At 40.2% G+C, this 16,516-nt stretch overlaps 1 protein-coding gene across 2 annotated transcripts in view; it reads right to left on the bottom strand.

Annotated features, from left to right (window-relative positions):
- The window catches only part of negr1 (neuronal growth regulator 1), a 165,571-nt gene that overhangs the window by 77,077 nt on the left and 71,978 nt on the right, over window positions 1-16,516 (bottom strand). For both annotated transcript variants that reach the window (XM_085246055.1, XM_085246056.1), the window contains exon 3: window positions 7,291-7,416. In XM_085246055.1, coding sequence (XP_085102181.1) covers window positions 7,291-7,416 — 126 coding nt within the window. The remainder of the gene's footprint in view (window positions 1-7,290; window positions 7,417-16,516) is intronic.

The following is a 16,516-nucleotide window of genomic DNA, read 5'->3' on the forward strand; positions in this document are numbered from 1 at the left end:
CTAAGTATATTAAAAGGCACTGCTTATATGTGGCTTTCAACTACATGTACCATTAAATAAAGTAGTAGCGTGTAACAGTAGCATAGCACCGTGGCAAACAATCTAGTAGTCATCGTGTTAGGGCCACTACAATAAACCACGAGCCCATTGAGCACCTCTTTAGTTAGCAACACTCAGTTCAACAGCTGAATGGGGAAGTGTTAGACACGGCTCCTGCTGCTGATACGTGAAATTTGAAATGCAGTGCCTAGCTCTTTATCTTTCACCTCCCATCGTGTTTAAAGCATGCCCAAATGTCAGCCCTTGAACTGCAGATCAGTTCAATGCAAACTATGACAAAAGAAACCTGGTTCTGAATGAGAGATCCCAGGTGAGCAGACCGACAAACACCTGCTAAGCCTTCCTTAAAGAGCTGCCAAATTTCAGCGTGACATGACAGGCACAACTCGAGGTTCACAGCAGTGATATAAAGTCAAGTTTGAACAATTCATCACACTATTACATGCTAGAAAAACACTACAGCTCATGCTATTACCAAAAAGTCCCGTTAGATCTACTTTTAACAGGCTGCAGTACTCACAACATAGTAAGCTGTGTCTGCAGAGCGGACCTGGGCAGAGGAAAGCCCATTGGTTGTCTCTGAGTGGCCCGTACGAGGTCAATGGAAAATTAGGAAATACAATACTACAAAATACAATTGAAAATGAACCCAGAATGGACATTGGTATTGGTATTTTCCCACCAGACCTTGCTGTCAAAATCAATAATAAAAATGTAACACATTGTTGATGTTGTTACTAAAACAGTAAACAGTGGCAAGGGGACAGGAGTCAGTTTGTTGCTCTTTTGAAGGAGCACGAGACCGAACATGGTGACATAGGCTACAACGTGGCTGACAGGTGGTTTGGCTAAAGGGCTAAAATGTGCTGGGGACCTGAGAGCAGAAACTCAAGGGTTTTGTGGGAAGAAAAATGAGGAATTTGTAAAGCTTGAATTTGCCGTTCCTCACATTTACACCCCAGACAATGAACCTGATTATTTTACACTTACTTAAGCTTAAAACAGACTACTCCTTGTTCTCTTAAACTCTTAAACTACAAGAAAAACAGCAAAGACCGCTCTGTATGGAGTTAAAAATCTAACATTTTGCAAAAACATGCACATTTTGTTCACAGTTGTTTTTGCCTATATTGATTAATAATGATAAAATATTGGTACTATTACTATTCCTTCAATTGTAACATCTACTCAGTTGCAGCACAGAGATACAATTAATATTGAGCAAAATTAAATTCTGCTATTGGCGAGCCTCCACAACAGTCCCAATTTCTCATCTGGCCCTATGGGAAAATCGGAGGACGGAGGATGCTGCTACCTGTTTCTTTACAGTGTGTCATGGAGAGATCATGCACTTACACTAAATGAAAAGGCAGAGCACATATAGCATTTGTACATGTACAGTAGTAGCAGGGGAAGAGAGAAAAACGCTCCCAACTGAGTCCTATCATGAGAAACAATCAAATATGCGTTCTAGTATTCTAGTCAGCCTTTTCAAAGGTCACACTTCTATCCCATGGATTCAAATCTCAATGGAAAAGGCTTATCAAAGCAATTTTCCCAGCCATCCAGCCATCCACACAACCAAACCAGATTGAAACAGACTACATTAAAGGCTTTTTTACCTCACTTTCTGTGACCTATGAAAGAATGGTGAGGAAACAGCACCAGATTCCATATATAGGTAATACCCTGACAAGCAGCCATGCTGCCCCAATCTATCATGAGATTAGCAATGAAGCGGGTAAGTGAAGAGCTAAATTAGCAAAGACAGAGTTGCTTTCGGAAATACTGCAATGACATTTCCTGCCAAAAATCTTTCACTTGGTTTAAACACACAAGTTGATTCAAAACAGTGTTTTAATGACACTTAAAGGGTGCAAAGCCGAAAGCTGATCAAACTGATACACACTAAAATAAGCATCTTGCCACTATGTTTCTGTTTTTACTGAACTGCAGCCCTGAATTAGTTGGGGAGAAATCCTTGCTCAAGGGCACATCAACAGTGCTTGATAAGAACAAGGGAAGCATGAAACATGTAGCTTTCACCAAAGGATAGAGGGCATGTGTTTTTAGTTATAAGCACCCTTATCATGCAGCAGTTCTCACAACCTCTTAAGGACTTCACTGTTAAGCACAACTTTCTCATGGCTAATTAAGCTATTACAGAAAAAGTCTTCAAAAACATTAAAGTCCACACATATTTGCTCTTCTCATAGCACGTCAACAATAATGATCAGTGTTTTTTCAAGTGCCTGCTTCAGCTCTCTCTAATGAAGAACATGCACTAACTTTCTATGAACCGATTTGAGCCAAATTATCATCTCAATAAACTGTTTATGGCCACTCTTCACTGGATTCACAAAGTTTATTATTAGCTTGCACTTTGCTGGTTGGCAGGAAGGGGACAGAGGGGAAAAAATGCAAACACAAAACAGTCAGAGTGGGAATAGGAACCTGACAGTCAGTCAGAGCAATTTATCATTCTGTCAAACTTCACTGACTGCTGCAGCAGAACCATCTACAGTGCAAAAAAATCTCTGCCCACTACTCCAAAATGACTGAGTGTTGAGGAGAGGAAGGCCAGAAAACTATACCTGACATGTAGAAGTGTTTGTTATTAAACACACCTGCTTGGCTTTACGTCAATGAGGTAGCTAAAATAGCAAGAAATTTGTCCTGCGTCTGTAACAATCAAACATAACAGATAAACCATTAGTGTGATTTGTAAAACGTGCTTTAAGAGTTAAAACACATTAAGTTTTTTCTTTTTCCCCCGCCAGCTCTATCTACTGATAAACGAGTTCAGGATGGTCACTAGCTAACCAGTACACTTCCAGGGTTGTTCCTGTCCCAGTATAGTCCTAAACATGGCAGGAAATATAATCATCGTGAAATGAGTCCATGTTGCATTGTTTGATGGAAATGTATTCCTATTTCTGTTATTTGTGACTTTTATTAAATAAATTAGTTTACACGCAAATTCAACAAAACACAGCGATGTGGAAAAGAAAAGAAAATGCAACATTATCCAAATTATACATGAGTTATAGGATAAAAATAAACAACTATTCAGTAAAAAAAGTTTTAAAATTGTCCCTGGTCTTTGTTTGTTTTTTATGAGGGAGAGCTTTTTACCATCTGGCTCGTTACAGTCAAATAACCTTATTTAACAGGATATACTAGAATATGTTTCTGTGCTTTATTGATCAAAAACGCACTTGTTATTTATACTTTACATTGCTGCAGCAGACAGTTTCACCCTCTGTCAGAACTCCCTTTTCTGCTCCTCAGACGCTTCGGTTTGAACAGTAGTTACGAACATAACCAACATGGATCGCTAAAGAACGCTAACAACATGGTACAACATAACAATAAACTTTAGTGACATGCGACTTTCTCACTGAGAAGTCATTGTTCATGTTAGTAAAGCCCAAATGGATAAATAAACTAATTAGCATTATAATGCAAACTCCTTTATAATGATCCTGCAGCGTCTGTGGAATCACACTGCAGCTCCAAATTGGTAATTAATTTCCTCTGCTTCCCAAAATAACTCTTGTTTACAAGCAGCCAACCTGCTGCAACTGTCTCAGCAATAATCCTTGCATTCAGTTTTTTAATGTGTCTATAGTATTATGTAACAAAGCATGCATGTACATACTGCAAATAATAGTTGGTGTGATGATCACTGCAGTGAGAAGCATAGCAAATGTAAGGTATGGTGTGCTGCATCATTACAGTAACGTTAATGCTAATTTACCGACATCAAATGACCTGATTACAGATGTACGCCATCTATAATCCAGATCCCTTCCCAGACGCCTTGACCCCCACTCACATGAGTCACATGATATGGTGGGGTTCACCTGAAACCTTGGCTGATTGTGACCCACACCTGTTTTTACACCTTGGCTCATGTGATTAGGCAGAGGATCAATAGGGGGTTCATGACCCTCTTAGGGACACTCCCAATAGGGCTTAAAATCTGGGACTCTCCACCAGTTACGCTTAGAACTGAAGAAGCTTGTCAGATGAAACATCTTCAAGAAACTTAAAGAAGACCAAATGTGTTTCTTTCCGAGCTCCTTGGACTTCGACAAAGAAGCAAAGCAGAACCATGACGAGACATGATGCCACTGTCAAAAATGTGGGATTTAAGCCATTTACCATTGTTACCAACTCTGTGGCCATAAAAAACTCCCTTAGACAGCTCTCCTTGAACCTGGTTCTTTACAATGAAGTGCCTTGAGCTGACTGTTGTTGTGATTTGGCGTTACATTAATAAGACTGAATTAAACTGAACAGCTGTATTTGCCACAACGAACATCTGATCCATATGAGGCTCACGGCCCACTTCATTGAGACTACTGAACTTCATGTTCCTTTTGGTGCCACTGGAGAAGAAGCAATTATAGTCTAGATGTAGTTTTTAGATATTATTTTGCACTGATGGCATTTTTATGTTTTTGTAGCTGATCATAGAATTTTAGTTTTCAAGTTTGTTTCTGTTCTTCTGTAAAACTTGAATCTTTTCAGTTTCAGTTTATTAGATGTACTCGTGTTGTTTATTTAAAATGTAGTTGAACATTGTTGTCATGAATATATATGAACTTTAAGCTTGTCAGCCACAGTGACTGGACACATATTGTCATATGTATCCATAATGACTGACATTAAAAACGTTTTTATAAGACGTTTTTCCATATTGCCAAGCCCTAACTAAATCTTGCCAAGCATAATTCACAAAAGATTGATTTTTTTATTACTGTATTTTTTATGTGTGTGCTGCATATTTGTAGCTTTTATTTTCTACAAGCATGCTATCTATTCACAAAGTCTCTTAAATAAGCCTCTTGGATGGAAAGAAATCCCCCAACAGTCCCCAAAGTTGCCCACAAAATGTTCCCAAGTAAAAAGAGCGATTGTTATGATCATTTCAACACGTGCCAAGGCTTACTTTACATGTCTAGATCCCCATCTGTCTCATTTTATAAATGACTTAGAGCTGTAGTTTTGACTATATTTATACCCTGGAAGTAATTACCTTATACGTGCAGAATTCATGAATCAATTTGCAATTACAGTCCCAGCACTGTTAGTTTTTAAAGTCTGCTGCTATTTGACAGATCATTCACAAACGAGGTAAATATTCCCATATGCTCTGATAGCACATTCAAATTGGCCATGCACTGGTTAAAGCATGCTCTGCATATCCAAGGGATTTAATGGAATTCCATCGATAGGTAATTAGCCTATTACAACCTTTCAGTTGTACCACATCCTTTGGTCAAATCACCCTTACTAGAACTGACTCAAAGATCCCATGGCAAACGGCTTCTTTTCTGATGTGCTGGGAGACAGTCTGTGATTACATTTAGTCCTGGGCCCTTTCATTTGACCAGCATATCATTTCTTCCCTGGCATACTTCAAAGTGTGGACACTTCAAAGTAGAATGAGTGACTGCCACTCGGACTCTGAGGATGGCTCTTTTGATCATCCTCTGAAAACTCCTCTAATGCAATCAGGGCAAGCACGCCAGAGAGAAGGATTTGACAGCCATAAGATAAATGCAGTAATCCTCATAGCTATCAGATAAGCACAGCATGCTCTAATCCATTAATATGAAAATGAGGGAGGACTCAAAGTGGCTGGGTGGGGGCTTCAGAGCAACAGTTAAACACTTTGGAATAAGTCTTCAAAGGAAGGATTCAGAATTTAAACTATTTAATGATCTGTGTGTGTGTGTGTGGGGGGGGGTGCCCAGGATAACAGCTTCCTACATCATAACACTAAATTATTTTGTTAATGCACTTACAAGGTGTAAGAGCAAATCTGATGTCTACCTGCAGTGATGTGAGTTAAAGTCTTCCAGCAACTCTTGAGTAACCATCAACCTGCTTTTATAGCAGTCCTCAGTTTTAACCTCTGCATCCTGTTTTATTACATTTGACCCTGAGTTTCTGTTTATGCTCTCCTGTTATTAAGATGTTTGTGTTTACGGCATCGTTCAGATACTCTATTATTCTAGTCTTGGTTATGGTTATATTGAGTCTTTCTGATTTTACTTTATGTTTCCTACTGATAGCTTTCAGTTTTGCAATCGGCTGGTTTGACTCTTACTTTTGGTAGTAATAGTTTGCTCAGTGTTTTTCCTGTCGTCTGTTCTCCCTGTCTCATTTTTCTCGTGGTGCCTGGTCCACTGTCATTGACTCTGACTCTTCTTGACTCTGAGTATTTGTCTTTATTTTATTTTGAAGGGTTTTTTTTAACCTGTGTCTCATTCCTATTGACATGAAATGCATTATATGTTTCCAGGATAGTGCTCTGATAAAGGTCAAAAAGACTGACGACTCCATCAGATCACCATCTGGAGTATGTAGGGGACCAGGGAGAGACCACCAACCAACCTTCACACAGCAGTAATGTATGTCAGGTGGTACAGTGTGTTAAACTGTCAGAATTCAGCATTTAGCGTTTGGTCAGATGCTGCGAAAGTTTTAAATGTCCACAAAATGCAACGATTAGCGTCAGATTGCAATTGTCATGGCTATAATGTTAGCCAGTGCAAGCATGCCTAACAATATATATGGAACATTTTAGCCTTTTGACCCATAGCCTAAAATTCTTAGCCCTTGCAAACATTTTACAATTGCAATGCTAGCCTGGAAAAGAAATGACAATGTGCCACCTCCTCCTTCTTCAGCATGTAAGAATAGACAAGAACCCTTGTAGGCGTATGCTTTCTCTGTCAGAATTGCTGCCTCAGTGCATACACTCCGTACACTACCTATGGTACTAAAAAAAAAAAAAATCCCTCTTTCAGACGTTTGGAGTTGGAAGAAACTGTAAGTATTGGTTGTAGTGGGGTGTGTCAACGTGAAGTCTGTAGCTGCTCATTTGCTGATTGCTTTAGTTGTAAAGGTAGATGCAGACTTGGCTTCTGTCTGTCCCCCAACTTTGTTTTTTGAAGGAACTCAGTTGTTCCATCTGACCACCTGCTCTTCTAATGCAAATCCATCCAATCACATTTATCTCCTATTCTATCTCTCTATCCTCTTGCTATTTCTTTATCTGCAACATTACTAGAAGTACTCTGTCCTGTTCATACAATCACCTATTGATATTTTCCGTGCTTCCCCATTACTGCTTTCTATTCAGCTATCCTTCTATCCATTTATCCATCCCTTCATTCATTAGCATTGGGTATGTGAGAGGTGATGTGAACTCACCTAATGGGGTTATGTGTCTCCAGGTAATGGTTGGCTCAGGTTTCCCACTGGCTGTGCAGATGAGAGACACATTGCTGCCCTCGTTTACCGTGATGTCAGGGGAAATGTCATATATCTTGGGAGGAACTACAAAAAAAAAGAAAAAGAAAGGAAAGGGAGAACATATAAACAAGATTAGCATTTCAAAGTGAATAATGATTCCTCCAGCAATATCATCTATATGTACGATTAAATTAGAGAGGAAATCAGTGTATGATGAATAATACAGTAAGAACAGTAAGAAGAATATATGTTTCAGTAAATGCTCCTTCACTTTACTGTTTGCATAAATCCCACATTACATGTCATATTCAGACCCCATGAGTCTGACATTGTCACCTTGTTAGATATTCAGAGTGGGCATAAGGGGAGTGTGACTTTCCCCTTGGCAGTTACTCCTACTCAACTGCATCAGTGACTATCACAGTCATGACTGAGGCTACATTGGGTAGTGCACACTTAGTATAGGTTAAGCAGGTTTAAACAAAGAAGCAGACAGTCGGATCAAAATAAACGGAGGCACAGTATAAGACAGGCTAAATGTTAGCGGTGGAGGAAAGAAATGAATACAGCATAGCATGCATGGTGATAGTGTATTGTTACTGGGACACCAAATATCAATATTTTATTAAACTGAATATGAACAAGAGGGCTAATCTTATGCACCACCATCCTGAGATAACATAAGCTAAATAAACTTGACAACCTCCTAACCTCCTCGGTGTAAGCTAATAACTCCATTCCATGAGTAAAAATAGGATACCAAATCTATTAAACTAAAAACGAAGAAATATTTGATATTCTGTGACCGAGGGCTTGAGTGTGTTGCACACTCACGATACTTTTTATCCATAAGGCGATTGCACGCCTCACAGGAGGACTTTTCTGCAAACAGTCACAGTCTGACTTGCACTGATTGCAATCACTCAAATTGCCAATATGTTGCCATCACACTGAATGAGTCTTTGTCACTGAGTGCAACTCGAGGGGACTCGACTCAACTGACCACCAGCTGGTTGTACATTAATATAGAACAGGAAGGTTGCCCAGCACAAATGTGATGGTTAAAATGGAAATTTCTGTTAAATGCAGATTTAACACCATCAGATATGTAATTTCTAACAATTTATCACAGTTAATTGCTCTATTATAGAAAACAAATTCCATGTAATTGCCAAATTGACCGCACTGAATTGCAGACTGATGTCAGACTAAGGCTAACTCCGTCTTATGTTAACATTTACAGCAGGCTTTAGTGTTTGGTATTTGACAAGTCTTTCCTGGCCTATCCTGTCAAATAGGGGTTGATGTAGGAGACGCCCTGTACAGCTCACCAATCAGAGACAGACAATTAACGTCAATGTGTTTGTACTGGAACATGGACACTCCACACAGAGGGGCCCCAGCCAGGAGGCTAGTGGATCTAAACTAGCCAAATGGGGCTATGAGTCAACACTTTGCCCATGATTAGCTCACCTCTCGCTAAAAAGAATCAATCTGGCAACTTATTGTATGACATCCTCTGTTGTATAAGTATATCGAGGTCCCAGTATATGTATATCGAAATATGGAAATAATTCTTAGATATTTTTACAAAAACATGAACAAGCTTTAAACAGATCTTGTCTTCCTAGAATCACTAGTGTATAACATCTGTTGGCGATATACTGATATAATGATTGAGGGTAAACAGAAGTTAACTAATGTGCTCTCACAGCCAGAAAATGAATGACAGCACAAAGTGTGGCTCAACTAAAAAGTTTTAAATGTGAATAATAATTGAATACACTTTGACACTTTTTAATCACAGACACTGCGACACACTGCAGATAGATGTCTCCTAATGGCTCATGTATCACGGTACCTTTGTTACTTTGGGAAATACTTCATGATGGTATTGTAAGTTACTATGCGTAGCCTCTAAAACCAAACTCCCCAAAAGTAAGTAATTCATAGATCTGTAGCCGGGCTTAGAGGGTGTTTATCATCAATTTGGGGGAAAAAAAATATATTGACGGCAGCTCATGAGAAGTCCCCGCTGGACATCACTTACACGTATAATTGGAAAGTTTCTGTGCACTTAAATCCTCTTGGAGCTTTGATGTTAAAAGCTTCGGTATTTAGGGTGTTCAAAACGCAGAGAGAAACACATGAAGCCATCCACAAAGGCCTTTGCACGCATTTGAATAAGCACACATGCAGGTACATGTGCATGTGCGCACACACTGCTGCCAGCTTATGAGACACTATTTTAATCTGCAAGATTTGAATCTCAGCGGGGGCTTTTCTGCAGTGGACTGTGTTATACAGTAATGGATTCTCACTCATCTGGGTCCAACTATTCAACTATTCTACCCTCTGATCCTGCCTGATGCCTGCTAAAAAAACAACAAAGGAAAAGTTGATTCAACAATGTCTAGAGTTCCCCCCTTTAGGCCCACCAACACATTTTAGTCACATGGTCTTTTGTGTCATTGAACTTTCACTTCAGCATCAATTTCTCCCCTTCACTCTGTTATGAGTATACAAAGGGCACTGCAAAGAATTTAAACGCAAGCAAAACCTGCAACTTGTAAACAATAAATGAGTTTCTTTAGTGGACAGAAAACAATCTGTGGCTTGGACAATGTAAAAGAATAAAGCTAATAACGGAACTCCGATGACCAACATTAAGGCCATAAACAGCATGCTATAACTTTAACAAGGTTATATGTGTCCCACTTGTGTATTAAGAGCGAACAGCCAATCGGTTTTATAACTCTGCGATTTAAAGGAAACAAACAGCACTGTATGACTCACAAGTGGTACCACCAACCAGCAACCTGCACTGACCCAGGCATAACCAACCAATGAAACAAGGGAATGCCCATGAAAACATTTGCAGTGCTGCTGTTTTTTGTTGAGGGATGATAGGCGTCGCTTTTGATCAACAGATCTGGATCTAAATGAGATGAAAGTGGCGGACCTTCTGTGGGAGAGGACCGGAGGCGATGTTGAATCTAGGTTATTGCTTGTCAGACTCCTGTGTTTACTTGCTGTAGGACCCCAGTGTTGACACATCTCCTCAGTGTCTGATAGCACAAAATTGAAAATGTTGGGGTTGTCTACTGATCCTATCTCTCTTTGGCAGGGACTGAGAGGTTTTCAAAGGTTTAGATGAAGAGCCCACAGTTTTTCAGCTCAGAGCTGCTGTAGCACAGTGGCTTTACTGTATAACAATGCTTGCTCCAGTTAAGAATAACAACCGATGCTGTGAAACAGAATAAAAGATCAATAGGTACCAGTCAAACTTTAGACACTGAGTGAAAAACTTTTTATCATTATGGCGCTGCGGTATCTGAACAACTGAACAGTAATTTATTCACCAGACAATAGTCCATGTTTTCGATTCATGCCTTTTAAATCTATTACAGTAACTACCCGAAGGCTTTTTTATAATTGTAAATTTGCTCTAATACCGCTAGTATGGAGGGAAAAACTACTATAATGAATAATTAAATGTATACAACACTGAATGCATTCAAGTAATATATTTAAAAAATGTAGGTACATATGATTATTTAAAGCCATGATAAGAAGAAGAAAGAAAGCACATCCTCTTTCAGTTCTAAGGTTTTACATATCAAGACACATGATACAAATAATTTGATAACTACAACCTCAGATCAACTCCAAAACATGACATACTACATTGTGCCATTATTTATTTAACAGAAACTAAGCCAAATGCATAAGCATAAGTGTGTGCAATATTAGATCCACCCTTACTGCTGCTTTAGGAATTAAGAGGTTAAGTAGCAGCCGGGTGGATTAACTGATCATCAGCAAGTGTGAGCACCTCTACAAAAGGAGACGTTTTGTCAGTTTAGTGGTCTGGAGCACTCAGGTGCCACGGGGCGATCGTGGCTCAAGAGTTGGGAGTTCGCCTTGGAAGGTTGCCGGTTCGAGCCCCAGCTTGGACAGTCTCGGTCGTTGTGTCCTTGGGCAAGACACTTCACCCGTTGCCTACTGGTGGTGGTCAGAGGGCCCGGTGGCGCCAGTGTCCGGCAGCCTCGCCTCTGTCAGTGCGCCCCAGGGTGGCTGTGGCTACAATGTAGCTGCCATCACCAGTGTGTGAATGTGTGTGTGAATGGGTGGATGACTGGATATGTAAAGCGCTTTGGGGTCCTTAGGGACTAGTAAGGCGCTATATAAATACAGGCCATTTACCATTTAACACAATGCTAAGAAAGAAAGACGTCAGCGATGGTCTTGGAGAAGCAATTGTTGCTGCCCATCAATCGGGCGAGGTTATGAGGCCATTTCCAAACATTCTCAAGTGAGAAAGATTATTTACAAGTGGAAAACATCCAAGACAGCTGCCAATCTCTCCAGGAGTGGACATCGCACCATCCCAGCAAATTCATTCAAGTTCATGACAGTACAATTAGAAACAGACTGGATAAGTATGGCTTGTTTACAACGGCTGTCAGGAGAAAGCATCTTCTCTCTAAAAAGAACATGGCAGCACAGCTTAGGTTTGCGAGGTTGCGTCTGAACAAACCACAAGACGTCTGGAACAATCTCCTTCAAACAGACGAGACCAAAGTACAGATGTCTGGCCATAATGCACAGCACCACGTCTGGCAAAAACCAAACACAGCCTATCAGCACAAACATCTCATACCAACTGTCAAGGAGGGGTGATGATTCGGGCTTGTTTTGCAGCCACAGGCCCCGAGCACCTCGCAGTCACTGAGTCCGCTATGAACTCCTCTGTATACCAAAGTATTCTGGAGTCGAATGTGAGGCCATCTGTCAGACAGATAAAGCTTGGCTTGAACTGGGTCACGTAGCACCAGCAGTTCTACAACTGAATGTGAAAAAGAAAAGTCAGTGTGTTATCCAGTCAAAGTCCGGACCTTGAAATCCTTAGTGAACTGAATTGACACTGTAAAGAGGAGTGGGCCAAAATTCCTCCACAATGCCTTTGTACAGAAAATGATTGCTTTTGTAGAAAACTGGTTCTATAAGCTTCTGAATCACAGGGTGCACTTCGTTTGTTTGGCTTCATTCTTGTTAAATAAGGTGTAATATCACAGGTTGGTGTTTATCTGAATTTCTATCTACTTCATTTTAAAAAAACTGCTTTTATTATGTCCTGACATGTAAAACCTGTATTTACATTTGCATTAATTATTCTATGTAATCATCATTGGTTTTGAATTTTAAAAGCATTTCATCTTTTATCTATTTATTTTGGGAACAAGTTCCTTTGTATTTTCCTGGTTTATTTGCAAAAACTCCATTTCTGCTTAACTATACAAATGAGCGGGGGTACCACTCAAAATGCGTAATAAGGTCAACTCTTCACCTTTTGGTGTTAAATAAGTTAAACTCTTATCACGGACAAATGGGGAAATCACTGAAAGCATGTGTCATGTTTTGTCTCACTACAGCGGCCCCTCAGCGGCTTTTTAAAGAGGCAGATATGGGGGAAAGTTTGCATAACTGCAAATTTATTTTAGTTTAATAATGCAATGCTGCTATTAAGTATGAAGTGTTTATTGTGTAGGGAATAGGAAATGAGTGATAGCGTGACAAAATATGATTTTGCCATCTGTTGTTTCTCCTGTACAAAAAAAACTAAAAACTAAAATCCTAAATAATATCTTACATGTTTTTTATTAAGTGGGAGTCTTGTTGCTAGGTTACAGTGCAAAGACTTTGCAATTTGTGTTGCTGAGGGGTCCGTATGATGGACACAGGACTGAACGGGTTGTGTATTTGCCTGCGAGTACCTTTTCCTACAAATGTTTTAGTGACGAAGCTCGTATTAACAAGAGCACGAGTCTCATACTGACATGTGACTCGTGTTAATACAGAAAAACGTTTGTACGTGTCGGTGGTAACTTATATGAATATATAGCTAATGACTTTATTTTCTTATTGCTACAGTCAAAAGAAAGTTGTTATTTTCATTGATGCCATTTATATTTATTATCTCTGGACCATCCTGTCCTTCAGTGTGCATTAGAGCCCAATGACATACCAGCTGATATAAGGTATCTGCAATGGCTGATCAACCAACATTTAAAAAGTAAGGAGGATATGACAGAAACACCCTTCAAATGCTCCATCGACACACATAACATGCTGTAGTTATGAGTGATAGACAAGTAATTCGTTCACTCTGCATCTTACTTGTTGGAAACGCCTGCCACAGTTGTAACCCGAGTGTAAAATCCAAGACTTGGTGTGACAATAAAAGATTATCAAAGGTTTTAATTTTAAAGATTTAAAATGCATTTCATATTTTTTGCAAGGGTGCATAAATAGCTACACAACATAAACATGAGGGAAGTTTATGTTTCATGTCTCTAATAGAAAAATATATTGAACGATATATTGGATTTTTTTAATATGAGTTTAGATATTGTTCTTCAAAGTCCTATATAGGTTCGACTGCACTGTGTATAGGGCGGCACGGTGGTTAGCACCGTTGCCGCACAGCAAGAAGGTCCTGAGTTCAATTCCAACATCAGGCCGGGGTCTTTCTGTGTGGAGTTTGCATGTTCTCCCCGTGTTTGTGTGGGTTCCCTCCGGGTACTCCGGCTTCCTCCCACCGTCCAAAGACGTGCAGCTTGTGGGGATAGGTTAATTGGATAATCTAAATTGCCACTAGGTGTGAATGTGAGTGCGAATGGTTGTTTGTCCCTGTGTGTTGGCTCTGTGACAGACTGGCGACCTGTCCAGGGTGTACCCCGCCTCTCGCCCTATGACAGCTGGGATAGGCTCCAGTGCCCCCCGCGACCCTGAAAAGGATAAGCGGAAGCGAATGGATGGATGGATGCACTGTGTATATGTGGAAAGCATAAAAGGAGACGGGCAAAGTTCCATAACCTTCCATGTGCATGCATAAAAAGCTAAAGATCAGGACAGAGCCAGTCAGAGTAGCCTCCAATGGTAATAGATGAAAGTAGCTGACCTCCAAAGCAGCAGAAGCACAGCAAATATAGTCAAGCTAAAGCATTTTAAATAGAATGCCTGATGTGGGCTGGCACTGAGATCTTCTTATCTGGTGAGACTATAGCTCAACTTTCTTTGTGGCCCATCTGGACTCATGTGGGTGAATGCTGTAGTGGATATTTATGACATTTTTGCTTTTATTAGAAAAGTGAGAAAAACAAAATAATGGACATAGTGACCATGAGGACACCCACCAATAAGTGAAGTCCCTTTATGAAGCCTAAAGCTGAGAGTTTTTGAAACCTGGACCCGAAGAACAGGCTAACGAGGTGTAATTGACAAGTCATTAAATAATGTGCATATTCTTGAAAATCCTCCTCGCCGACTCTGAGAATGTCACAAAAGGGACAATTTCCCTGCTCAACTCAAGTGTTTGTGCAACCAAAAGAGTTGCTGGCCATTAAAAAGCAGCAAATGACATGTAGTAAAGCTCCAGTCTGCAGGAATTAAACTGGACATATATTATGGGTCCCAGTCCCACGACTACTTGGCTGCTCCAAATCAGCACAAACGTAACCATCCAGTGAGGTTAATGATTGGAATGTGTTATGGTCCACCATCATCTTATTTTACAGCACAATAGATGTCTCATAACATAGTAATGGAGAAACATGGTGCAAAAATGTGCATTCGGAAATACAGCATCCAACCACAGTGAGAATTTTCTACATTTCTATCTTTATTTTTTACACAAAAAGAACTAAAAGCCTCCTCCAACAGCAGTGATGACGATCTTCCTCTCTGAGGTAAAATGACACCACGGATTCTTCAGGCATTATATCCGAATGTAAGTGGCAGTATCAAGGTGCTCTTACAATGTTAGTCCAACACTTCAGAAGCCAGAATCGTCAATACCTTGACTCAATCAACACTTAGTAATGGCGGCCAGTGTGCTGGAGGTGATTAATTTCCTCTCGTTTTCACAACACTATAACGCAGTTACTCCAAGGTAACATGTGTACTGAGGCTCACTTTGTGTTTCTCAGTCAGTATATGCCAGAAGATTCTAGGATCTTTGTAATAAAGCAAACTGCTTGACCAGCCATACTACATCATGGTTTAAAAGACCGCTGATGAGTTTGAAGATTTTCTCAAAATCCCTTCCCTCTAATTCAGAATAACGCAGTAGCCGCTTCTAACTGTAGACAACTTAACTCAGTGACATGGAAGTAAAAATAAATCTTACTATACTGATCACAGTGTAAGTATATATGTACTGTAACTCGTCCTTAAAAGGTCGGGCCCGCTTAACAAAGCTTTGCAACAACGTCACAGCAATTACAAAAGCTATATATTTAAAAAATATATAATTATTATAAATCCAGTTGGGTTTTTTGTATATATAATGCACACGTCATCCTCCCCCTGTGAATGCAACACTAAGTTCTATGAATTTATTTGTTTCATGTGCTATGTTCAACATAAATAAAAAATACAACCACTTGCTCAAAGCTGCTTAGAGGAAAACTAGTCAAAACTAAAGTGGACATTCATATAAAAGTTCCTCCCTGCTGAGATAAGACGTCGCTGGAATTCTTAGTTGTTAAATTCTTGGTTAACACATTGAAAGCCTGTGAAGTTCGGTACCATTACTGTTCCCTGGGTGCCTCTCTCTGAGTGCTCCGTATCATCCCTTTTCCACCTCCTCCAACTCTAACATCAGAAACAGTCATGACTGTGCGACCCCTTCAACAGCAGAACAATATAACCCTTCCCTCGATACCAACATCACCAGCTTGTTGTTTTCTTTAGGCGCTAATTCATTAACGATGCTATGATTGTCATGTTTGCCCATTCCTCTCTAATTTCCCTTCTCTAGCCCTGCGGGAGGTGCTGAGCACAAGCTGCCACAGCTGATCTGGGTGGCATCATCTCCCTCCTAGCAGATGCCTCAGGTGAATAAATAAAACCGTAATGACGCCACCTTGAATTACGGAAATGCTTACAGCTGCACTATTATAACATGGGGGGTGCACGCTACTGGGCTCTTCCATGAATTCTGACAGGCCTTTCCACGATGACTTCTGCTACTAAATTGCAGGACCCAATTACTGGCTAAACCTACTGCCATCAAGCTTTCCAATTAGAGCACAGAGGGGAACCCTGGCCACTAGCTGTAATGGACGGCAGCACGGGTGATGAGTCACAGGAAGCTGTGAGAAAGAGAGGGAAGGACAGG

This window comes from Mchenga conophoros, linkage group LG15, assembly GCF_057382185.1.
Source record: "Mchenga conophoros isolate Kocher_MC1m ecotype Shallow Benthic linkage group LG15, M_conophoros_male_GT1.1, whole genome shotgun sequence".
In the NCBI taxonomy this organism is placed as follows: domain Eukaryota; kingdom Metazoa; phylum Chordata; class Actinopteri; order Cichliformes; family Cichlidae; genus Mchenga; species Mchenga conophoros.